The 27,045-nt window shown below is 42.1% G+C and overlaps 1 protein-coding gene across 2 annotated transcripts; it reads left to right on the top strand.

Annotated features, from left to right (window-relative positions):
- Positions 1 to 4,973: 4,973 nt before the first annotated feature.
- On the top strand, positions 4,974 to 24,593 carry chaf1b.L (chromatin assembly factor 1 subunit B L homeolog). Of its 2 annotated transcripts, XM_018245363.2 has the most exons (14): positions 4,974 to 5,131; positions 7,208 to 7,331; positions 7,554 to 7,686; positions 8,722 to 8,839; positions 9,536 to 9,639; positions 11,891 to 11,987; positions 13,777 to 13,861; positions 13,985 to 14,078; positions 16,714 to 16,783; positions 17,529 to 17,617; positions 17,762 to 17,924; positions 19,818 to 20,234; positions 22,683 to 22,780; positions 23,782 to 24,593. In XM_018245363.2, the coding sequence occupies exons 2-14, from the start codon at positions 7,209 to 7,211 to the stop codon at positions 23,898 to 23,900; spliced, it is 1,710 nt and encodes a 569-aa protein (XP_018100852.1). In that variant the 5' UTR covers positions 4,974 to 5,131; position 7,208; the 3' UTR covers positions 23,901 to 24,593.
- The last annotated feature ends 2,452 nt before the right edge of the window (positions 24,594 to 27,045 follow it).

The following is a 27,045-nucleotide window of genomic DNA, read 5'->3' as shown; positions in this document are numbered from 1 at the left end:
TGCTAATCTAATTAATACACTGTGTGGGGAGAGTTAAGACAGACTGAGGGCAGTTGGGGGGCTGTTGTACGTCTGGGAGCAGCAGGTGAGGGCTGAAGATCTCCGCAAGACTCCCCTCACTGCCAATACAAATACACATTTGTTATTCATCTTGTTTAATGTCAAAGTGTTACATAACATACGTTTTCTGTCTTATTTTATGTGGAACCTCAAAATGTATTAAAATCTTTAGTTGCGCTTCGATGCCTTATTTTCTATCATTTCATGGATATTTCTGAAATACTACTGTACTCAAATGGCAAATAAAAACTTTTTACAAAAAAAAAAAAAAACGTTAATGCATGTCACTTACTGGTGTGGAAATCTGTTGTTGTCAGCTGCTCCACCACTGAAACTGTCAGATTCACAGTAATCGTTCTATTCTGAAGCATCTGACTGCCCAACAAATCATGGGGTTTTACTCTAAATCCATATGTAGCCTGGATCATTCATACATTTCTGAAGCTACACGTGCTTTTCCCATGCACTTCTGGCACAGAAGTGCAGATTTATTAACTAAATCAGTAAAACGAGATATGCCTAGGATTCCTTTTGTGTCTACGTATAACACACTAAGTGACCAGATTGGAAAAATCCTAAAAAAACATTGGAGTGTTTTACAAACATATTTAGGGGAGATATCTAGCTTCCAGAATCCACCAGTGATGTCTTTTAAAAAAGCACATACTATTGGATCTCTGCTGGTGAAAGCGGATGTGGGCTCAGAGATAAAATGCAAACAGTCAGTTCTGCGCCCAGTGAAAAAGGGAACCTTCCCGTGCTGCATGTGTAATTGTTGTAACAATGTGCAAAAAGGTGAAGTGATTTACCACCCGAGAAACGGGGTCCCTATTCCTATCTCTGGCCAATACACGTGTACAACTACATTTGTAGTATATGTAATTAAATGCCCGTGTGGCTTGGTATATGTCGGACAGACATCACGTATGGCCAGAGATAGGATTAGGGAGCATAAATCTGCCATCAAAAATAAAAGAATGGAACAACCAGTGGCACAGCATTTTACAGAGATGGGACACGCTGCTCACCAGTTAAAATTTCAGATAGTGGAGACAGTCCAAAGGATGAGAAGGGGTGGTAATCGTCTAAAAAAATTATTATATACAGAAGCCTGGTGGATTCGGAAACTGGATAGTCTGTCACCAAATAGATTGAACATGGAATATGACTTGGTTCCTGTTTTTAGGTAACTTAGTGGTTTTAACATTGTTTTAATGCCCTTCCCTTTTTTCACAGTTTTTATCTCGATACAATTTGGCCACATAGAGAATGGAACATTATAACAAGATAAGTGAAGCCTTGTATCGTCTTTGTGATATATTGTTTCTTTATGTATCAATGTTTAAGCAACACTAGATGGTGCTATGCTGCACTAGGATAAATTACATATGTTAATTAGCTTGATAAAGAGCCAGGCGGCTCGAAACGTTGCTCTGCTGTTGCCCTGCATGTGAAAAATAAAGGCTTTTATTTTAATTGAGTGCTGCCTGTTTGAATTCCTCACAGGCATGTGCAGGCCAACTCCTGCATTAGATTGCCGGCTTACGGGCGGGTTCAGCGTGAGCTATTCCTTCCACTCTTCCTGCCAGTGACCTTACAATACCTGCTTCTGCCTCTGGCAGCCTCTCTTTGTAGGCATGGCCCTGCCCCCTTTTGTGATGTCCGAGATGGACGAGTATATATATATATATATATATATATATATATATATATATATATATATATATATATATATATCTCTGCCGGGTTGGGTAGGGTTCAGGTTGAAAAGTAGTGCTTGGGTTGATGGGGTAGTGATGTGTGGGCTGGACCAAAAGCCGTGGGTTTTGGCCGGCTGCTGCATCAAGTTCAGGTTGAGCAGTTTCTTCTGCTTTCAATGCTCTTTTGGTGATGGCCCCCCGTTCTATATTCACCATTGCAGCATGCACATTTCAAGCTGTATATAGAGTACCTCCCAACTGTCCCGTTTTTCTCAGGACAGTCACGATTTTGACAGTTCAGATCAGTTGTTACTGAAATGTCCCGGCTTTCTCTTTGATCTCCTGCAGTGAACAGCCAGAAAAAGATACAATGTTTCTAACTTAATTGGCTTTTGGCAGAGAGCCTAGAATAGATACTTGGATACTTTTGTAACAGTTTAAGATAAGCAGGTCTCTTGGGGGAACTGAGACTTATAGCTTAAAGGGCAAAACTGTAATAACACATAAAAACCACAACATTTTGTTCAAACTCATAACCTGCCAAATTTTGTAAAATGGACATGTAATTAGGTGGTGTGGCCACAAAAATGAGCGTTGTCAAAAAATTTTGCCGTGTGGCAGTTCTTTTTGTCCCTCTTTCTATTTCCAAAATGTTGGGAGGTACAGTATGATATAGTCTTACCTGTGTAAGTATTAGGGATGCACTGAATCCAGGATTCGGTTCCGGATTCGGCCTTTTTCAACAGGATTCGTATTCGGCCGAATCCAAATCCTAATTCACATATGCAAATGAGGGACGGGGAGGGAAATTGCATGGCTTTTTGTCACAAAACAAGGAAGTAAAAAATGTTTTCCCTTTCCAACCTGTTTTTCTCAGGACATTCACGTTTTTGATAGCTCAGCTCAGTTGTGACTGAAATGTCCCGACTTTCTCTTTGCTTTGATCTCCACGGTATTCGGCCGAATCTTTCGCAAAGGATTTGGGGGTTTGGCCAAATCCAAAATAGTGGATTCGGTGCCTCCCTAGTAAGTATTGCCGTGGAATTTCAGGAGCTGGAGACCAATGGAGGTGAAAGACGTTTATTTGACACAAGCTTTGTGGATTCTGTACTCACCAACAGTCAAAATCCCGAACAAAGGAATTACAGAGCATAGAGATATCGCTCCACAGCACAGAAAAACATGAACTGCTCTTACAGCCAAACAGGTGGCTCTGCCCTCAAGGCCAGTGTAGTAGTGACCAAGTCTTGAGAACAGAATTCATCCATGTCAGCATGGCTCACACAGAATTTTATTCTATCTTATTATATTTCTAAAGTACATGGCTATATACATAGTGTGCAGTGTATGTTCCCTCTATACACACATATGACCCAGCCTCCTGCAGTGATGTGTGAATAATGGATATACAGTCATATGAAAAAGTTTGGGAACCCTCTTAATTCTTTGGAGTTTTGTTTATCATTGACTGAGCTTTCAAAGTAGCAACTTCCTTTAATAGAAAACATGCCTTATGGAAACCGTAGTATTTCAGCAGTGACAAAGTTGCAATCTGCATTATAGCAAAATTAGACAGGTGCATAAATTTGGGCACCCCAACAGAAATATTACATCAATACTTAGTTGAGCCTCCTTTTGCAAATGTAACCGCTTCTAGATGCCTCCTATAGCCTTTGATGAGTGTCTGGATTGTGGATGGTGGTATTTTTGACCATTCATCCATACAAAATCTCTCCAGTTGAGTTAAATTTGATGGCTGCCGAGCATGGACAGTCTGCTTCAAATCATTCCATAGATTTTCCATGATATTCAAGTCGGGGGACTGTGACGGCCATTTCAGAATATTGTACTTATCCCTCTGCATAAATGCCTTTGTAGATTTCCAAGTGTGTTTAGGATCATTGTGTTGTTGAAATATCCAACCCCTGCGTTACTTCAACTTTGTGACTGATGCTTTAACATTATCATGAAGAATTTGTTAATATTGGGTTGAATTCAAACAACCCTCGACTTTAACAAGGACTCCAGTACCTGAACTTGCCCCAGCATGATGGAACCTCCACCAAATCTGACAGTAGGTAGCGGGGTGTTTTTCTTGGAATGCCGTGTTCTTCTTCTTCCATGCAAAGTGCTTTTTATGACCAAATAACTAAATTTTTGTCTCATCAGTTCAAAGCACTTTGTTCCAAAATGAATGTGTCTTGTCTAAATGAGCTTTTACATACAACAAGCGACTGTTTGTGACGTGAGTGCAGAAAGGTCTTCTTTCTCATTCCCCTGCCATACAGATGTTCTTTGTGCAAATTGAGCTGAATTGTAGGAAAATGTACAGATACACCATCTGTTCTTGCAGGTCTTTGGAGGTGATCTTTGGGTTGTCTGTAACCATTCTCACAATCCTCCGCATATGCTGCTCCGATATTTTTCTTGGCCTGCCAGACCTGAGTTTAACATAGTACTATTTTAGCTCATAACAAGGTTACAGATATATAGAAACATTGGGGTAACAGTCACCCTGCTATAGTTCCAGGGGTACCCAGGGCACGAATAAACACTCACCCCAAATCTCCCCCTAACTGGCCTTCAGGCTGGGCCCCCTTAGCTCATAACAAGGTTACAGATATATAGAAACATTGGGGTAACAGTCACCCTGCTATAGTTCCAGGGGTACCCAGGGCACAAATAAACACTCACCCCAAATCTCCCCCTAACTGGCCTTCAGGCTGGGCCCCCTTAGCTCATAACAAGGTTACAGATATATAGAAACATTGGGGTAACAGTCACCCTGCTATAGTTCCAGGGGTACCCAGGGTACAAATAAACACTCACCCCAAATCTCCCCCTAACTGACCTTCAGACTGGGCCCCCTTAGCTCATAACAAGGTTACAGATATATAGAAACATTGGGGTAACAGTCACCCTGCTATAGTTCCAGGGGTACCCAGGGCACAAATAAACACTCACCCCAAATCTCCCCTAACTGGCCTTCAGACTGGGATCCCCTTAGCTCATAACAAGGTTACATATATATAGAAACATTGGAGTAACAGTCGCCCTGCTATAGTTAGGGGACAGCAGATAATGTTATATATATAAATACTAGTTATACAACTCATTCCAACTCTAGAGCTGCCCAGACATTATAACTACACGTTTCAGTAACATCACGTGACAGAGAAACAATCAGTTGGAAATCAGTTCCACTGTGGAGGCTGTGGTGTCTCTCGCAGTCACTAGATGGCGCTGTCGGTGGCAGGAAGTAGTGGAGGCGCCGCTCTATGGTAGGAGGAGGGGAGGGATTGCAGCGGGCGCGGGAAAGTTTGTAGCAGACGCAGTGTGTGTGTGATAGAGCGGATCTCTTCCCCCGGCAGGTAATGGCGTAATGACTAGTTTTTATGTTACCCGCGTATGAAGTACTATTGCTATAGTCCCACACGGTGCAGCCCTTGTCCTGATCACATTGTAGCGTCTAATAGACTGTGATCGCTGCTTCTCTGTTAGATCCTGCGGGTTCACATTCGCTCCCTTCTGACTTGATAATGACTTTGTTACTATTCCTGCCACTGATCTGATCCCTCTGACTCCCGCCTGAGCCTCTTCCTACTTTTTATTTTAACAGATTTATTAGTGTCTGTGCCCCCTCCCCTGGAACTGGCAGTCTGTGCCCCCGTCCCCCAGAACTGGCAGTCTGTGCCCCCCTCCCCCAGAACTGGCAGTCTGTGCCCCCCTCCCCCAGAACTGGCAGTCTGTGCCCTCCTCCCCCCAGAACTGGCAGTCTGTGCCCCCTTCCCCCAGAACTGGCAGTCTGTGCCCCCTTCCCCCAGAACTGGCAGTCTGTGCCCCCTTCCCCCAGAACTGGCAGTCTGTGCCCTCCTCCCCCCAGAACTGGCAGTCTGTGCCCCCTTCCCCCAGAACTGGCAGTCTGTGCCCCCTTCCCCCAGAACTGGCAGTCTGTGCCCCCTTCCCCCAGAACTGGCAGTCTGTGCCCCCTTCCCCCAGAACTGGCAGTCTGTGCCCCCTTCCCCCAGAACTGGCAGTCTGTGCCCCCTTCCCCCAGAACTGGCAGTCTGTGCCCCCTTCCCCCAGAACTGGCAGTCTGTGCCCCCTTCCCCCAGAACTGGCAGTCTGTGCCCCCTTCCCCCAGAACTGGCAGTCTGTGCCCCCTTCCCCCAGAACTGGCAGTCTGTGCCCCTTCCCCCAGAACTGGCATATGTTACAGGTTGTCCTGCCTGCTCCAGATGATGCATTTAAATCCGTCCCTGCCCCAGTGGAGCTTACAATCTAAAGTCACAGTCACTAGGGTCAGTTTTATCAGGATTAGGGTTGCCACCTGACCAGTATTTTACAAGCCTGGCCGGGAAAAATGATACTTGATGCCAATGTTATTAATAGGAATAAACGGCAAGTACATAGGAAGGCCGGTATTTATTTCCAGAAAAGGTGGCGACCCTATCAAGAGCTGATTAACTGACAGACACAGGGAGACATACAGACCCCTCACAGATAGTGCCCAGCTGAAGGGAATTAAAGACCCCACTGGACACTTCTCCCAGCATGCACATTTGTACTCGGCCGAGGATCCCTTGAGTGGACACACAACTTGCTCAGTTTTGCTAACAGCAGTGGGTTGCAGGCTCAGATCTGCACAGTCCTAGTGGGTGTGTAGGTGGTAGCCCAATGCGTGCTCTTTGTGGCCCGTGTTAAGTCATTAAGCTCAGTGTTGCCTTGGGACCAGCAGGAGGGCTCCACTGTGGCACCCAGACATTAACACTAGGACAGGAGACACAGTTAAAATGAAAAACACAGACGGACTTTCCTATCGAGGTTTTTTTCCCTTTACATTTTTAAGGTGAACTGACATGTTAGAAAACATTTATATAAATGTGCAAAAAAAAACAACAAACATTAAAATGTAGTCTTACAGAGCATTTGTTTTTTAGATGGGGTCAGTGAAAGCTGGAGAAAGAGGCTGCTCTGATGTTCTTCTGCTTAGGAAAGATGTGAGAAAGGTTTCTAATTGTTTTCCTAAGCAGAAGAACATCAGAGCAGCCTCTTTCTTTCTCCTGACAACTTCCTTGACTACTTGGTGGTCAGACTGGTGGGAAACTGACCAGCAGGTGGTGCTGTTGTAACTAAATTCATTTATATTAACAGTAGATGTCTTGGAATTAAAAAATAATGAATGTACATTGCAAAAGTTCTTAGAATAGCACTCTCATCAATTTTACATTCACTTGTTTTTAGGGCAGAGACACACGCTGCGATTCGGGGAGATTAGTCACCCGGTAACAAATCTCCTCTTCTTCGGGGCCACTAATCATCCAAATCGCAGCATGTGTCTGCCCTTAAGGTTTACTTATAATTGAGGAAACAGCAGCCTCTCTGCCATTGGAGGAATTGCCTGACAGAGCTCAGCTGATTGGTCTGTGTGTGATCTTTGCTTTCAGAATGAAGGTTATAACATGTGAGATTTCCTGGCATAACAAGGAGCCAGTGTACAGTCTGGACTTCCAACATGGCAACGATAAGTTCAACCGCTTGGCGTCTGCTGGAGTGGACACGGCTGTGAGGGTGAGTGGACACGGCTGTGAGGGTGAGTGGACACGGCTGTGAGTGGACACAACTGAGTGGACACGGCTGTGGGGGCGAGTGGCCATACTTCAATACTGCTTCTATTAGAATATCACCCATAAGTAATTCCGATTCATTGCTGGTGCTGCATGTACAATACCATCCTTTAGGTTGGTCTCTCTCTATGCCGCCAATAGTATTCATTGGGATTTCTCTTTGCAGCTTTGGAAAATCGAGAGATCTCCGGAGGGGAAAGCCGTAGTTGAGTTCTTGGCCAGTCTTGCTCGTCACACCAAAGCCGTGAATGTGGTTCGGTTCTCCCCAAATGGAGAAATCCTGGCCTCGGGGGGAGATGGTAAGGGAACAAGACTCCTAGTTTTATCCAATAGCGGCAGGTTGTTTAAATAGCTGTCTCCCTTTAGCTTTATCTGAAGAATCTGCTGTATCTCACAGGCTTCAGTTATGTTACCCTGGAATATGAGGTTCATATAGGACCCGAGGGTCATGTAAGGGCCCCTCATAGTGTTTCTCTGCAGAGTTGTGGGCTCAGTAGGTACCAGAATGGACTGTATATCATCACATCTGCTGTGCAACCTGTGGCCCTTCAATTCATGTTGAAGTTTCTGGGCCTCATTCTGCAAAAAGTAAAGCAGCTGTATATTAAAGGGGCTGTTCGCCTTATATTAACTTCTAGTTTGGCGCAGAGAGTGATATTCTGAGACAATTTGTAATTGGTTTTCATTTTTTATTTTATATTAGTGGTTTTTGAGTTATTTCGTTTTTTATTCAGCAGCTCTCCAGTTTGCAGTTTTAGCGGTCTGGTTGCTAGGGTCTGAGTTACCCTAGCAACCATGTATTAATTTGAATAAGAGACTGGCATATGAATACGAGAGGCCTGAATAGAAAGAGGGGTAATAAAAAGTAGCAATAAAAATATATTTGTAGTCTTGAAGAGCACTTGATTTTAGTTGGGATCAAATAATTCAAAAACTATCAAAAATAAAAAATTAAATCCAATTGAAAAATTGCTTGGGATTAGCCATTTTATAACATACTAAAATTTACCTGAAAGGTGACCCACCCCTTTAACTTTTAATATGATGTAGAGATTGATATTCTAAGACATTTTGCAATTGGTTTTCATTTTTTATCATTTGTGTTTTTTGTTATTTAGCTTTTTATTCAGCAGCTCTACTGTTTGTAATTCCAGCAGTCTGGTTGCTAGGGTCTAATTACCTTAGCAACCATGCACTGATTTAAATAAGAGACTGGAATATGAATAGGAGAAGCCTGAATAGAAAGACGAGTAACAGATCTGACCAGTAGTGAAGCACCGTGGGTAGTTGGCTAGGGATGTGGGAAATGAGTGCTTGTCTTTCTGCTCTTTCAGACGCAGCGATACTTCTGTGGAAGCTGAATGAGACCAAGGAGTGTGAGCCGGCTCCGTTTCAGGAACAGGATGAGTTTGAGCTCAACAAGGAAAACTGGACTGTGTTTAAAACTTTAAGGTATCTCTGTCTTTCCTCCTTCCCTTAGTTCAGTCATAGAGAGAACTTTCCATCTCCCAAACGCAGATGGGGCAACCCAGACTCACTTCTCTGCACAGGTCTCTTTATTGGTCCCTGCTTATTTTATATCCTGAACATATTGCACCAGCCTAAAGTTTCAACTTCTCAATAGCAGCAACGATCCAGGACTTCAAACTTGTCACAGGGGTCACCATCTTGGAAAGTGTCTGTGACACTCACATGCTCAGTGGGCTCTGATTGGCTGTTGAGAAGCTAAGCTTAGGGCTCGTCACTAATTATCCAGCAGAAAATGAGCTTCCCCTGTAATATAAGCTGATGCTACAGGTTTGCTGATTATTAAATTCTGATACTAATTGCACTGGTTTCTGTGCTGCCATGTAGTAATTATGTGTATTAATTACTAATCAGCCTTATATTGTGACATTTCTATTCTATGTGTACTGTATATTGTGAGTGGGTCCCTAAGCTCAGTAAGTGACAGCAGCACAGAGCATGTGTAGTGAATCAGCAGAAAAGAAGATGGGGAGCTACTGGGGCATCTTTGGAGACACAGATCTTTGCTGCTAAAGGACTGGTTCTCCTTTAAGTCATTTGCACAACATTATAAATAAGTGCAGTGTGTGTGACTGTGTATGAATAGCTGTGGAAGGGTTAATATATGAGTGCTACTTGCAGGGGGCACCTGGAGGATGTGTATGATATCTGCTGGACTCAGGACAGTAACTTCATGGTGTCGGCGTCTGTAGATAACACTGCCATTACGTGGGACGTCACTAAAGGTAATTTTCACTTCTGTTCTTCTTGATTTCCCAATGGAAGTGAGATGAGAAAAAATGTCTTGTTACTTACCCTGCTGCTGCTCTGTGTGACATAGTTGGGCACAAACATATAAATATATATATATACATACACCACAGGGAAATACTGGCAAAATTGTATCATATCTCTCTGTACAGTCTGTTAGCTGCACACAGTGTGAGTTGTAGTTGCGCAAAAAGATTTACTCAGCCCAAAACCATAAAAAAAAAAAGGAAACATTTTGGGCCTTTTGTATGTTTTTGGACTGAATAAATCTTTTTGCGCAACTACAACTCACACAGTGTGCAGGTTGTGGCTCTTCCAGTACAGCACCTGACTCCACAATAAAGGATTTTGTACAGTCTGTTGGCTGATTTATCCTTAGTACAGGGCGTAAATATACACTTCTAATTGTACGGTATCTGTCTATACAGGCTATGAGCAAGCATAGAAGGCTTTTTCTACAAAAATATGCTCAGTATATGGGAATATTAATTTTTATAATATCTCTGTACAGACAATGAGCGAACTTAGTTGGCGGATCTTAGACAATTGTGCTCAGTACAGAGCGATAACCTTTCTGTCATAGATTACACTCTTATACGGTCAAACTCTCTCAGTACTGGTAATGAAATGCTTGTACAGGTATGGGAATCCGTTATCCAGAAAGTTCCAAATTATGGAAAGGCCGTCTCCTGCACTTTGTCCAGATAATCCACATTTTTAAAAATGATTTCCTTTTTCTCTGTAATAATTAAATAGTAGTGTTTACTTGATCCCAACTAAGATATAATTAATCCTTATTGGAAGCAAAACCAGCCTATTGGGTTTATTTAATGTTCTGGATAACAGGTCCCATAGCTGTACTACTCTTGTCTGGAGGTGATTACTTGCAAGCAGCATGGCTTCCTGTAAGGGCTTTATCCCACTCGGGACTTCAGTTTGGGTTCAGATAGTGTGATGACCGTCGGGATGCTCCGAATCCAGGATTTGGTTCAGGATTTGGCCTTTTTCAGCACGATTCGCATAGAATTTGGGCGAATCCAAAATAGCCCTAACACATTAATAATCCAGACCAGTGATCCCCCAACCAGTAGCTCGTGAGTAACATGTTGCTCCACAACCCCTTGGATGTTGCTCCCAATGGCTCAAAAGCAGGTGCTTATTTTTGAATTGCAGGCTTTGATGAAACTTTTGGTTGCATAAAAACCAGTTGTACTGCCAAATAGAGCTTTCTTTAGGATGCCAGTCCACATAGGGGCTACGAAATAGCCATTCACAGCCCTTTGTTGGCATCCTCAGGAACTATTTTCATGCTTATGTTGCTCCCCATCCCTTCTTACATTTCAATGTGGCTCACGGGTGAAAAAGGTTGGGGATCCTTGATCCAGACCTTTAATGTTGTCCACAACAGTTTGTATCCAGTCGAGTGTCCGTGACACTGCACATGCTCAGTATGTTCTGGGCTGCTAAGCTTAGGTGTATTAGAAGGGAATAACCCATCTGTCATAGAAGCTGATGGTAGAACACAGAAGGACTAGAACTTTCAGACAGTTAAAGGGGTTGTTCACCTTTAAATGAACTTTTAGTATGATTTAGAGAGTGATATTCTGAGACAATTTGCAATTGGTTTTCATTTTTTATTATATGTCGTTTTTGTTATTTAGCTTTTTATTCAGCAGCTCTCCAGTTTGCGGTTTCAGCAGTCTGGTTGCCAGGGTTCAAATGACCCTAGCAACCATACATTAATTTGAATAAGACTGGACTATGAATAGCAGAGACCTGAATAGAAAGATGAGTAATAAAAAGTAGCAATAACAATACATTTGTAGCCTTACAGATAGGGATGGGCGGATTTTTTCACCTGGTTTCGCCTCAAAAATGACGCCCATAGACTTGTATGGTGTCAAAAAAAAAAGACGCGCGTCAAAACAATTTTGCGGCAAATATTTGGCGAAACGAAACTGGTCAAATTCGCCCATCCCTACTTACAGAGCATTTGTTTTTTTTTAGATGGGGAGTCAGTGTCCCCTCATTTGAAAGCTTGAAAGTGTCGGAAGAAGAAGACCAATTGAATTAACCATTCTATAATATACTAAAATTTAACATAAAGGCGAACCACTCCTTTAACAAGTGTTTTTTTATTTAGCATTGGCATTTTGACTTGCTCTTAATCAAGCTCACATCCTTCTCTGGGCTTTTTCAGTATCATGTTGTTTCACTTCTTTCTAGGTCAGAAACTGTCTATATTCAACGAGCACAAAAGCTACGTGCAGGGTGTGACTTGGGATCCATTGGGCCAGTATATTGCCACCCTCAGTTGTGACCGGTAAGTCTGTCCTTAAAGGAAAACTCTACCCCCAAAATGAATACTTGAGCAACAGATCGTTTATATCATATTAAGTGGCATATGAAAGAATCTTACCAAACTGGAATATATATATAAGTAAATATTGTCCTTTTACATCTCTTGCCTTGAGCCACCATTTTGTGATGGTCTGTGTGCTGCCTCAGAGATCAGCTGACCAGAAATACTGCAGCTCTAACTGTAACAGGAAGAAGTGTGGAAGCAAAAGACACAACTCTGTCTGTTAATTGGCTCATGTGACCTTACATGTATGGTTTGTTGGTATGTTTGTGTGCACCGTGAATCGTATGATCCCAGGGGGGGCCCTTATTTTTTAAAATGGCAATTTTCTATTTATGATTACCCAATGGCACATACTACTAAAAAAGTATATTATTATGAAAATGGTTTATTTACATGAAGCAGGGTTTTACATATGGGCTGTTTTATGCAATATCTTTTTATAGAGACCTACATTGTTTGGGGGGTATAGTTTTCTGTGATGTGCAGTAGGTCATATCTGTGCTTATTAATAACAGGCTAATATATACTGTATGTAATAAATGCACTAAGTTTTCCCAGGAACAGTAACCCATAGCAACCAACCAGCAGGTTTGTTAAAAGCAAACATCTTATTGGTTGCTATGGGTTACTACTGCTGTCCCTTTTCTTACAAATAGAGGGTACGCTCTTATTGGAAGAGTAGAATGCTGGGATTAGCATCCAACCAGACACCTGTAACTACTCTCCCAAAGATGGATTTTACCCTGCAGTGTCTAATAAGCACAGGGCTTTCTCTGCGAAACCCACTTGCTGCCTTCTGTGCAACTGCCAGCTCTTCTGGCCCTGTAACTGTCCTATAGCAGAAAGTATCTAAGAGTCGGAAGCTGAAGCTGGTTGTTAGGGTTGGTAAGACTAGCAACCAGATTTAAAGGCCGCCAACTGAAAAGATGAAAGAATCTCTAGACCATACACAATGTAGGCCAATTGCAAATTCTTATAATGTCACTGTATTATATTAAAAAAAAAAACTTAAAGGGTTCACCTTTCAAATACTTTTTTCAGTTCAGTTGTTTTCAGATTGTTCCACTGAAATAGACTTTTTTTCAATTACTTTCCATTATTTATTTTTTACTGTTTTCCCAAAATCTAAGTGTAAAGTTGAATGTTGGTGTCTCTGGTGTTTGAGTCTGGCAGCTCAGTAATTCAGGTGCAGACTCTGAACTGTTACAATTTTACAACATTTAGTTGATCCATTTCTCAGCAGCATCTCTGGAGTATTAGCAACTATTGTATCAATTCTAACAGCTGCCTGTAATGAAACTCAGAGATTCTGCTCAGCAGGGACAAAGATAAGAAATGTATCAGCTAAATGTATCAATTTAAAACAGTTTACAGGGTCGGCGACCCCCTCCCAGAGCTGCTTCAGAAGGTGAAAAATTTACACTTTACACATCAATATTAGAAAACCAGTCACACATAGAAAATACAAAAAGTCATTATTTCTGGTGATCTATCTGAAAACAGGAATTGTTTGAACCCCTTTAACATCTTAAAGACAGCCTCATCTTAGTATTTTACTAATTAAAGGCAATCTGTACCCGAGAAACCTTTTATTGTAGGTATTGTAATTGTATATTGGAACGTTGCTTAGAATGACATTTTCTTAATGAAAAAATAATTGGTGGAGTTGTCCTTTTAATTGGGATTAACCTGTTTATGGCTAAAATGGGTCATTTTACTGTTAATAAAGTCATGTGACTTGTTTCAGGATTATGCGTGTTTACAAGACCGAGACCAAGAGGGTTGCTTATAACGTGAGCAAGATGACATCTAGTCCTGGCCCTGACGGAGAGGTATTTCCTTCATTCCCCCAAATCTATGCCCTTTTTTTGGCTCCCGCAGACTATTCTGTGCCTTAGACCTACAGGGATTTGCTGTAGAAATATTTCAATTGAGACATTTTGTTTCCGCGGCAGGCAAAAAGTTTCCGCATGTACCATGATGACAGTATGAAGTCCTTCTTTAGGAGACTGACCTTTACTCCTGATGGATCCCTGCTTCTAACCCCAGGTGTGTGACCTGTGCAGCTTTCTGTCTGTGTCTCACTTCAGCCAAGTATGTCTGTATGGGACCCTCGCCTTCTTTCTTTATTGTTCTGTTCTAGTACAATTATATCCAATAATTTGGCCATGGTACAATGATACAGCCTCAAGAGGGTATCACATAAAACACATCAGCCTGTGCCCCTACTGTCATGTGACCATAAGGCATTAGGTGGCTTTCTGTGGCTACCTATGAGCATACTGTCTGCCAGCTTTTTTCAGCAGTGCAGTTAAAGGGGTTGTTCACCTTTAAATTAACTTTAAGAATGATGTACAGAGTGATATTCTGAGACAATATGCAATTGGCTTTCATTTATTATTATTTCAGGTTTTTGAGTTATTTTAGCTTTTTATTCGGCAGCTCTCCAGTTTGCATTTTCGGCAGTCTTGTTGCTAGGGTCCAAATTACCCTAGTAACCATACATTAATTGGAATGAGAGACTGGAATATGAATAGGAGAGGCCTGAATAGAAAGATGAGTAAAAAAAAAAAAGTAGCAATAACAAATGTGTAGCCTTAGGCCAGAGACACACGCTCAGATTTGGGGAGATTAGTCGCCCAGAGACAAATCTCCTCTTCTTCAGGGCGACTAATCTCCCCAAACTGCCTCCCGCAGGCTAGAATTTAAATTGCCGGCGGGGTGCCATTTGGACAGCTTCGTTTTCCGAAGTTTCCTCGTGAGTCAACTTTGGAAAACGCACCGATTGCCATCCCGCCAACGATTTACATTCTAGCCGGTGGGAGGCAGTTCAAGGAGCTTAGTTGCCCCCAAGGAAGAGATTTGTCACTGGGCAACTAATCTCCCCGAATCTGAGTGTGTGTCTCTGAGCATTTGTTTTTACATGGGGGTCAGTGAACCCATTTGAAAGAGTCAGAAGAAGGTAAATAATTTAAAAACTATAATAAATTAAAAATGAAGGGCAATTAAAAAAAAAATGCTTAGAATTAGCCATTCTATAACTTACCGTATATACTCGTGTATAAGCCGACCCGTGTATAAGCCGAGGTACCTAATTTACCTAAGAAAACTGGAAAAATGTATTGACTCGTGTATAAGCCTAGGGGCCCCATGTCAGATTTCAAAATGTGAATGTGACCCAGCCGCAACAATTGGGGGACACTGGGCAGGTACCTGTTACTGTCTGTGACTGACTGTGTCGCCGACCGGATTTCATGTTTGCTTCCCTCTGCCACCCCTATTTCATGTTTGCTTCCCTCTGCCACTTCCCCCCCCATCTGTCGCTCTCCCCACCCTGGCTGCTCTTCCCTCTGTCCTTCCCTCTGTCACCTCTGCTCTTCCCTCTGTCCTTCCCTCTGTCACCTCTGCTCTTCCCTCTGTCCTTCCCTCTGTCACCTCTGCTCTTCCCTCTGTCCTTCCCTCTGTCCTTCCCTCTGTCACCTCTGCCCCAGCCGGACTGCCTGTGACTGCCTGTGTCTCGCCGCCCGGAGCAGGTCCAGGAGCTCCGGGCGGCGCGTCCTTCCCTGCCGGCGTTCGCTTTCAAAATGGCGGCGCCCATGGCCGCCACGTGGGTAGCGGCCGGCGCCGCTACCCACGTGGCGGCCATGGGCGCCGCCATTTTGAAAGCGAACGCCGGCAGGGAAGGACGCGCCGCCCGGAGCTCCTGGACCTGCTCCGGGCGGCGACACAGGCAGTCACAGGCAGTCCGGCTGGGGCAGAGGTGACAGAGGGAAGGACAGAGGGAAGAGCAGAGGTATGACCCGCGTATAAGCCGAGTTTGAGTTTTTCAGCACATTTTGGGTGCTGAAAAACTCGGCTTATACGCGAGTATATACGGTACTTAAAGTTAACTTAATGGTGAACCACCCCTTTAAAGGGATACTGTCATGGGAAGAAAAAAAATTCAAAACACATCAGTTAATAGTGCTGCTCTAGCAGAAACTGAAATCCATTTCTCAAAAGAGCAAACAGATTTTTTTTATATTTAATTTTGAAATCTGATACGGGGCTAGACATATTGTCAGTTTTCCAGCTGCCCCCAGTCATGTGACTTGTGCTCTGATAAACTTCAGTCACTCTTTACTGCTGTACTGCAAGTTGGAGTGATATCACCACCCTCCTTCCCCCCCAGCAGCCTAACAACAGAACAATGGGAAGATAACCAGATAGCAGCTCCCTAACACAAGATAAAAGCTCCCTGGTAGATCTAAGAACAGCACTCACTAGTAAAATCCAGGTCCAACTGAGACACATTCAGTTACATTGAGTAGGAGAAACAACAGCCTGCCAGAAAGCAGTTCTATCCTAAAGTGCTGGCTCTTTCTGAAAGCACATGACCAGGCAAAATGACCCGAGATGCACCTACACACCAATATTACAACTACAAAAATACACTTGCTGGTTCAGGAATAACATTTTATATTGTAGAGTGATTAAATTTGACTGTTGCAGCCCTTGTGACAGCCATGGCTTAGTCAGGGTGCTGTAATTGTTGCTAAACACCCAGCTCACACTGTTTTCTGAAAGCTGTAGTTATGCTACTGCTCAATAGCAGGAGGGAGTCCAACTTCTGGTCAGTCACTCTGTACAAAAGTGGAGTCAGTAGAAGTGTTTACATTCAGTTTCTCTGTGCTCTTGCTTTTAGCCGGCTGTGTGGAAGCTGGGGAGACTGTCATAAACACCACCTATGTCTTTGGGAGAAAGAACCTTAGGAGGTAAGTCCATGGCAGTGTTACCCGCAGCCCTCCTGATGATGGGAACTATGACAACCTTACAACTGACCATAATTAAAGGGGAACTATTGCGAGAATTAACATTTAATATAAGCTTCAGCATACTGAAACAAGAAACTCTCTAAATACAATCAATTAAATATTCTGTACCATTTCTGAAATAATCAAGTTTATCTTCACTATTTCTCTCTCAGCATCTGTTTCTCTTCATTCAGGAGTTGGGTGTCAGATGAATGATCCAATATGTCTTATGGGGGGGGGATCGTTTTGCTTAGAAGATGTATTAGAGCTCACTCTATTAAAATCACCAGACGTCATGTCTCTCTACATGCAGAATTTGTGCAAAATGCAGTTATTTTGTTTGTACTGGAATCAGTTATTTGAGTGAGCTCTAATACATCATCTAGGCAAAAGGATCCCCCCTATAAGATATATTGGATCTAACTGTCAATGAATATCTGACACCCAACTGCTGCATGAAGAGAAACAGATGCTGAGAGGAATAGTGAAGATAAACGTGATTATTTCAAAAACAATGCAGAATATTTAATTGATTGTATTTAGAAAATTTCTTACTTCAGTATGAGGAAACTTATATCAAATTTTCGTGATAGTTCCCCTTTAACAATCAGAAGGGCTGTACTTTCCCCAACTCCCAGCTGATTGACCCCCACTCACTTATTCCTTTTTCAGCCTCCGTGATCTATTTCTGTCTTTATCTCACTAGACCAATTGCACATCTTCCCTGCCCAACAAAGGCCACCCTTGCAGTGCGCTGCTGTCCTGTTTACTTTGAGCTGAGACCAACTATGAAAGGTATTTTATTGGGAGCCTACAGCCTGGGACGTTAGGAGTAAAAGTTGCTCATACCTGGAGCCAACAGTGGTATCTGAAGGGAAGATGTCATTAACATGGAATAATATTTAACCCCCCCCCCTTATTTATTTATTTATTTTAAAGATGATTCTGGAGAATCCCGCCCGCAGGGTCTCATCACGCAACCGTACCGCATGGTGTTTGCCGTCGCCTCAGAAGATGCCGTCCTTTTCTATGACACCCAGCAGCTGTTCCCTTTTGGCTACGTCTCCAACGTGCACTATCACACGCTGAGTGATATTTCATGGTGAGTTCATGTACAGATAATTATATGAAATCCCTGCCTATAACATATGTAACCAATAGTAGTAGTCTATGTATTACTCACTGAGAACCTTCAATCTAGAACAGGGGTCGCCAAGCTTTTTTACCCATGAGCCACATTCAAATGTAAAAAGAGTTGGGGAGCAACACAAGCATAAAAAAGTTCCTTAGGGTCCCAAATAAGGGCTGTGATTGGATATTTGGTAGCCCTATGTGTACTGGTAATGTACAGGAGGATTTACTTTGCACTATACTTAATTTTTATGCAATTAAAACTTGCTTCCAAGCCTGGAATTCAAAAATAAGCACCTGCTTTGAGACCACTGGAAGCAACATCCATGGGGTTGGTGAGCAACATGTTGCTCACGAGCTACTGGTTGGGGATCACTGATCTAGAATGATCATTTAATAGGGGCAGTTAATCCGTTATCCTACATATGCTTCCAAGCACCCAGAAGAGCTTTAGCTTGTAAAGTGATACCTTGAACATCCAAGTGGGGTTTTATCAGACCATGTTAAAGGAGGGGGGTTCACCTTTGTTTTCTTTTAGTATGTCATAGAATTGTAAGCAACTTTTCAATTGGTCTTCATTATTTATCTTTTATAGTTTTTGAATTATTTGCCTTTTTCTTCTTACGCTTTCCTGCTTTCAAATGTGGTCACTGACCCCATTTAAACACAAATGCTCTGTAAGGCTACACATTTATTGTTATTGCTACTTGTTATTACTCATCTTTCTATTCAGGTCTCTCCTATTCATATTCCAGTCTCTTAGTCAAATCAATGCATGGTTGCTTGGGTAATTTGGACCCTAGCAACCAGATTGCTGAAATTACAAACTGGAGAGCTGCTGAATAAAACGCTAAATAACTCAAAAACCCAAATAATAAAAAAAAATTAAAACCAATTGCAAATTGTCTTAAAATGTCACTCTACTCTACAATACTAAAAGTTAATTCAAAGGTGAACAACCCATTTAAATAGAGATGTAATGAATTCACTATTTGGGATTTGGCCAAATCACCGAATCCTTCGTAAAAGATTCACCCGAATACCAAGCCGAACCTGAATCCAAATTTGGATATGCAAATTAGGAAAGGAAAGGAAAAAGTGGAAAAAAAATATTTTTAAAGGGCATGTAAAAAAATAAAATCCCATTTTTACTTTCTTTAATAAAAAAGAAACCTATCTCCAACATACTTTAATTAAAAAATGTGTACCGTTTTCAAAAGAAGAAAAACGGGACCCAGTGCAGTCTGTATATTCTGATTATTAATCAGTCTTGCTGTATCGGCTTCTGGCAGATATTATTTGACTTTTGCTGTTTTGATCATTTATGACGATCCCTAAGCAGCTCAGACCACACTGAGCATGTGCACAGTCTTGGTCTTGCAAAGATGTATAACAGTTACAAGATGTTGACCCCCTGTGACCAATTTTAAAGCAGAAATCATTTGTTTGATTAGACTTGTGGTGCAGTAAGTTCAGGTTTATGTTAAGTATACAAAATACAGCATTTATAGCCTTATTCTAGTTTAGACTTTACTTCCTCTTTAACTTCTTTTTTGTGACAAAAAGTCTTGTGATTTCCCTTCTGCCCCTAATTTGTATAAGCAAATTAGGGTTTGGTTCGGCCAGTCACAAGGATTTGGCTGTATCCGAATCTTGCTGAAAAAGGCTGAATCCTGGATCCAGTGCATCCCTAGTATTAAACAAGCCCATGTGAAAGCTGTTGGTTTCTATAGTTACTGGTCTTCAAACTGTCAACTCGCCATAATCAAGAAAAATTAGAACATTTGACCATTTGGGTAAAAACCTTTATATGATACCATTTGATTGGTTAGATGACACTTGCTGTTTCATGTCTATGGCACAGGTCCAGCGATGGGAATTTTTTAGCCATCTCCTCCACGGACGGCTATTGCTCCTTTGTGACCTTTGAGGAGGGTGAACTTGGGGTTCCTCTAAAGGAAAAACCTGTAGCTCTGATCCCCAAAACTCCAGCGACCGAAAGGAAGATCAAGAAAGCTCAGTCTAAGAAAGTGTCCTCGCCGGGCTCCCGACAAGAACTGACTCCATCTAACAAGTCCATGGAACATTCCGCTCCATCCACTCCCATGAATAGCAGGCCTACCCCTGCCTCCGGAAGCAGAGAGTGTACCCCAGTCAGCAGCAACTCGCTCGCCTCAACTCCGAACTCCGAGGATAAGAGAAACGCTAAAGGAGGGCAGCCGCGCAGGATAATGCTAAATACACTGGAGGCCTGGAGCAAACCAACGACACCTTCCCCGAGGTAAGTGTTTTATACAGGGGAGAAAATACACAGTCAAGTTTCCCTATGCCCTATTCCACAACACTGTAGAGATGGGTGCATGCCCAGTTTGTGGTGGTAGTGGTCTCTACACTACCCTTATGTGGGCTAAGCTGTGCCGTCTATTTATAGACATTCCTGGAGTCTAGTTGTTTATTGCACACGATAACCAGCACGGGAGCCTAAGCGCAGGATTTGGGGTACAAGTTTGTTTAGGTGAGTGGTGGGGGACTCTTTGGCCAAAAAATTCCTGCATATCCCCTTTGAGATGAGCATCATTCTTTTAAAGGAGAATTCAACCTTAACTTTAAAAAACCCCTACCCTACATAAACCCTCCTCCCCCCAGCCTAAATACACGGAGAGATCCGCTCGTTTGGCGATGTCTCCAAACGAGCGGATCTCTCCCCGATATGCCCACCTTGAGGTGAGCCATATCGGGCTGATCCGATCGTGGACCCTAGGGCCCAACGATCGGATCCTAACAAATGGTAACGGGCGGTCGGATCGCGGGACCACATCAACGAACAGATGCGGCGGCGATCGAACAGGATTTTTAATCCGATCGAGATCTGGCGACTTTCGGCCAGATCACGATCGGGGAAGCCCGTCGGGGGGGCCCCATACACGGGCCAATAAGCTGCCAACTCGGTCTGTCAGCAGCTTTTATCGGCCTGTGTATGGCCACCTTAAGTGTTACCCGGGCAAATGCCCCTAACTCTTTACTTACCCCCTTGGTGCAGATTCAGGCATCGGAGTTCACGGGCGCCATCTTCAGTCGCTTCTGTAATCTTCGGAATGAAACCGGCGATTCTGCAATTTTTCTGTCCTGTTGCGAGACAGGAAATTGCTCTAACTGTGCATGAGCCAACGCACCGGTCTCTTTCCGAAAAAAAAAAAAAAATGAAAGCCAATTGAAAAGATGCTTAGAATTAGCCGTATAACATAATAAAATTTACATATAAAGGTGAACCACCCCTTTAAAGAGATTATTTATGAACTGCTGTATATTGCTACTTCTACCATGAAATAAGTAGTGTTCCTATATTAATATATTGATATTTTCAGTGTTCTGACCAGTTTTTTTTAAAGTGATGACTTGTTTTTATAAGGGGCAATAAAATTTAAAGGAATACTGTCATGGGAAAACATGTTTTTTTCAAAACACATCAGTTAATAGTGCTGCTCCAGCAGAATTCTGCACTGAAATCCATTTCTCAAAAGAGCAAACAGATTTTTTTTATATTCAATTTTGAAATCTGACATGGGGCTAGACATTTTGTCAGTTTCCCAGCTGCCCCCATTCATTTGACTTGTGCTCTGATAAACTTCAGTCACACTTTACTGCTGTACTGCAAGTTGGAGTGACATCACCCCCTCCCAGCAGCCCATCAGCAGAACAATGGGAAGATAACCAGATAGCAGCTCCCTGACACAAGATAACAGCTCCCTGGTAGATCTAAGAACAACACTCATTAGTAAAATCCAGGTCCCACTGCGGCTGACACATTCGGCTACATTGAGTAGAAGAGAGAGCCTGCCAGAAAGCAGTTCCATCCTAAAGTGCAGGCACAAGTCACATGACTGGGGGCAGCTGAGAAAATGGACAAAATGTCTAGCCCCATGTCAGATTTCAAAATTAAATATAAAAAAATATTTTTGAGAAATGGATTTCAGTGCAGAATTCTGCTGGAGCAGCACTATTAACTGATGTGTTTTGAAAAAAAACCATGTTTTCCCATGACAGTTTCCCTTTAACATGTATTTGCATTAATGTTTTTTTAATTACACCTTAAATGAATTGAATTTATTCTTTTGGTATCCTCAAAGAACCTTGGGGATTGGAGGTTTATTAAAGACTGATTATGAAAAGTTTTCTCCCCTATAATGTCCTATTAATCTGTTTTTATGCACAAGACAACACCTTTCCATGTAAGTGCCATAACTTTAGTTATTAGTAGCTGCTGTACACACAGAGTGATGGAGCAGCCGTTTGCATTGATCCCCATTAGAATATAAATGTTCTGTCTAGGGATGTATGCAGGTTGTTGACTTGTATGGCTCATCTATATTCACAGTACAGGTATGGGACCTATTATCAAGAATGTTTGGGACCCGGGGTTTTCCGGGTAACGGATATTCCCGTAATTTGGATCTTCATCCATATATAACCATTAAATGAACCCAATAGGCTGGTTTTGCTTCCAATAAGGATTAATTATATCTTAGTTGGGATCAAGTACAAGCTACTGTTATATTATTACAGAAAAAAAGGAAATCATTTTTTAAAATTTGAATAAAATGGAGTCTATGGGAGATGGTCTTTCTGTAATTCAGAGCTTTCTGGTAAACGGGTTTCAGGATAATGTACTATATTTCACTGCCGGGAACAGTTACTGAGTATATGTGGTCAATACTTATTTTTTTTATAGGCGAATCAGTCTCATCTCTGTGAAAACAAATTCTCCCAGTTCTGCACCGAGCAGCCCAGCCCTCAGTACAACTCCAAGACCTGAAGCCAACCCCAGTGGTAAGGAACGGTTCTGTGTTAGAGATTCTTCTGCATTTATTTTCTTAGTGTTCTTGCTTAGTTATTGTATGCCCAGAGCATTCCTCCTTTGCACGTTTGCATCTCTCCTCTGTAGAATCCAAAAACCAGATGTACTGCCAAACAGACTCATGTAGGCAGCCAGTTTACATAGGGGCTACCAATAGCCAATCACAGCCCTTATATGTGCCACCCAGGAACATTTGTCATACTTGTGTTGCTTCCCAACTGTTGCTCACAGGTAAAAAAAATGTTGGGGACCCCTGCTCTAGACACAGTTACACATTTATCAGAAATGACAGCAAAATGCGCCAATGCCTCAATCCCAAGTACAAAATGTTCGACCTATTAAAGGAGAAGTAAACCCTAAAAATTAATATGGCTAAAAATGGCATATTTTATATAGTGAACTTATTGCACGAGGCTAAAGTTTCAGCTTGTCAATAGCAGCAATGATCCAGGACTTCAAACTTGTCACAGGGGGTCACCATCTTGGAAAGTGTCTGTGACACTCACATGCTCAGTGGGCTCTGATTGGCTGTTGAGAAGCTAAGCTTAGGGGTCGTCACTAATTATCCAGCAGAAAATGAGCTTCCCCTGTAATATAAGCTGATGCTACAGGTTTGCTGATTATTAAATTCTGATGCTAATTGCACTGGTTTCTGTGCTGCCATGTAGTAATTATGTGTATTAATTACTAATCAGCCTTATATTGTGACATTTCTATTCTATATGTACTGTATATTGTGAGTGGGTCCCTAAGCTCAGTAAGTGACAGCAGCACAGAGCATGTGCAGTGAATCAGCAGAAAAGAAGATGGGGAGCTACTGGGGCATCTTTGGAGACACAGATCTTTACTGCTAAAGGGCTGTGGTTGCCTTGGGCTGGTACAGAAGCACAAAACATAATGTACAACAGTTCTACCTACTTCTTTAATTAAGCTTTAGTTCTCCTTTATTTCAACTTTGCCTTTTTCTCATCAGTTCCCCCAAGTGAGGACGTTGGCTGTAAACCCCCAGAATCAAAACGCTTACGGACTGAAGATTCCCCGAGCTGTTCCTCTTCCGACAAGCCAAGCGGCTCTGACCAGACCAACAAATAACCTGATAAATGTTGGACTTTGAGATTTCTCCCCGTTCCACTCGCAGCATCTCCTTGTTTTGTGCAACTGTCTAAGCCACGTTTCATGCAGCTCCAACACAGATTGCAGATGGTCCTTTTAAGGCTTTTTTCCCCATAACGAAATAACTTGTTCATTTCAGTTAACGACAGTGCTGATTGGTCACTTTCTTGTGTTGTGTTTATGAGGTTGTGGAGCTGATATAGGCTGTACCTTCACCCCATTCCAGTACAGTGTCCAGTGTATGTATATATCTATATATAGTCTCCTGCTGTATTCTCTGTTAGATATGTCATTTTTTTAAAGTATCCTAAGGAAACTTTCACTTGCTAAATAAGTTCCTCATTTTTGTTTTTGGGTTGTTACACCGTACTGGTTCAATAGCAAATTATTGAATGCGGTGCTGCACTTTTTTCTAACCTTATTGTGCTGTGATCTGGGCCCTTTATTGTGGCCTGTCCTACTGTTTAGCAGGGGACTTGGGAGTGTGGGCATAAGGCCTTCTGATTTGCTTTGAAAATGGCTAAAAATGATGCCAGGAAAGAGGATTCAAGGATCAGTATTGTTCCACGTAAGTGTATTAACCCGTACAGAGGAAGTGGCGTTTTTTTTCTTTTGTAGGAAAGCCAATAATGCCTTAAAGGACAAGTAACATCAAAAAATTTATGTTTTAAAGTAATACAAATATAATGGTGTTGCCCTGTACTGGTAAAACTGGTGTATTTGCTTCAGAAACACTACTATTGTTTATAAATAAGCTGCTGTGTAGCCATGGAGGCAGCCATTCAAGCACAGGATACACAGTAGATAACAGATAAGTACTACTATAGTTTATATACACAAGCTGCTGTGTAGCCATGGGGGCAGCCATTCAAGCACAGGATACACAGTAGATAACAGATAAGTACTACTATAGTTCATATAAACAAGCTGCTGTGTAGCCATGGGGGCAGCCATTCAAGCACAGGATACACAGTAGATAACAGATAAGTACTACTATAGTTTATATAAACAAGCTGCTGTGTAGCCATGGGGGCAGCCATTCAAGCACAGGATACACAGTAGATAACAGATAAGTACTACTATAGTTCATATAAACAAGCTGCTGTGTAGCCATGGGGGCAGCCATTCAAGCACAGGATACACAGTAGATAACAGATAAGTACTACTATAGTTTATATAAACAAGCTGCTGTGTAGCCATGGAGGCAGCCATTCAAGCACAGGATACACAGTAGATAACAGATAAGTACTACTATAGTTTATATACACAAGCTGCTGTGTAGCCATGGGGGCAGCCATTCAAAGGAGAAAAGGCTCAGATTACACAGCAGATAAACGCTGTAGAACATAATGGCTTTATCTGTTATCCACTATTTAACCTTTGCCATATAGCCTTTTTTCAATTTCCACCATCGCTACACAGCAGCTTGTTTATATAAACTATAGTAGTACTTATCTGTTATCTACTGTGTATCCTGTGCTTGAATGGCTGCCCCCATGACTACACAGCAGCTTGTTTATATAAACTATAGTAGTACTTATCTGTTATCTACTGTGTATCCTGTGCTTGAATGGCTGCCCCCATGGCTACACAGCAGCTTGTTTATATAAACTATAGTAGTACTTATCTGTTATCTACTGTGTATCCTGTGTTTGAATGGCTGCCCCCATGGCTACACAGCAGCTTGTTTCTATGAACTATAGTAGTACTTATCTTTTATCTACTGTGTATCCTGTGCTTGAATGGCTGCCCCCATGGCTACACAGCAGCTTGTTTCTATGAACTATAGTAGTGTTTCTGACGCAAACACACCAGTTTTACCAGTGCAGGGCAACAGTACATGATATTTTCAACATTTTTTTTGTGTTACTGTTCCTTTAATTTTCTTTCAAGTAAGTGCCGTTCCCTTTCCCGTTCTGCACTCACATCAGGAACTGCAAGCCGAGTTCCTCCAAGTTTGATTTGAGCCAATAGGAAAGCATGTTGTACAATTGTTTTGGCTTTCCCGTATTAGGCAAGTTGCACTTTTCTTACAATTGCAGGTTTTCGAACCTGTACTCCTTGTATATTCTACTTTGGATAGTGAAATCATTAGGGAACCTGCCAGTTCTGAATGGTTTTCATACACCAGTCCGAAAGTGTTTTTTCTAATAGTGAAATGAATCAGAACTGGGGGGGTTGTTACATTTGTATCGATCTGTTTATTGTACGATAAACTCCACCAATGACCTGTTGCACCCGCAGTTTTCTATTCCAGTTAAATCCCACTGCTGATTGGTGGTACCAGTTCCTATACAAAGAAATGGATGTTCTAAAATAAAGATTTGGTTCCCTACAGTCTTCTGTAACTTGTATGTTGTGATTTAATGAAAAACATGTTTTTGTTACCGTTAGAAGAATCGTACAGGTAGTAAACTTGTCAGTCTGAACAAACCATTGATGCCAAGGTGAGTGGAATAAAGAAGTATTTATCTCCCCCTAACTGGCCTTCAGACTGGGCCCCCTTAGCTCATAACAAGGTTACAGATATATAGAAACATTGGGGTAACAGTCACCCTGCTATAGTTCCAGGGGTACCCAGGGTACAAATAAGCACTCACCCCAAATCTCCTTCTAACTGGCCTTCAGACTGGGCCCCCTTAGCTCATAACAAGGTTACAGATATATAGAAAGATTGGGGTAACAGTCACCCTGCTATAGTTCCAGGGGTACCCAGGGCACAAATAAACACTCACCCCAAATCTCCCCCTAACTGGCCTTCAGGCTGTGCCCCCTTAGCTCATAACAAGGTTACAGATATATAGAAACATTGGGGTTACAGTCACCCTGCTATAGTTCCAGGGTACAAATAAACCCTCTATACATTAGTGCAGTTTGGAGCTGTTCAGATTGGGCACAGGGTATGTATTGCAGCCTCCTCTCAGGGAATTACATCAATAAACTACTCCCTACTTACCAACAGCTGCTTTTCATTTATGTCAATGGGAACTTATTTTGCTCAATTCACGTGGCATCAACTGAGTTGATCATTTTAGTAATGGGGGCATCTAAATGGCAGCACTTTCAGAATGCACTGATTGTTCCCTACTAACTGATGTTGTTTCCTTTAGTAATTTGTAACCTC

The sequence above is a fragment of the Xenopus laevis genome, chromosome 2L (genome assembly GCF_017654675.1).
Source record: "Xenopus laevis strain J_2021 chromosome 2L, Xenopus_laevis_v10.1, whole genome shotgun sequence".
Classification (NCBI taxonomy): Eukaryota; Metazoa; Chordata; class Amphibia; order Anura; family Pipidae; genus Xenopus; species Xenopus laevis.
This window is presented reverse-complemented; position numbering and strand designations above follow the sequence as displayed.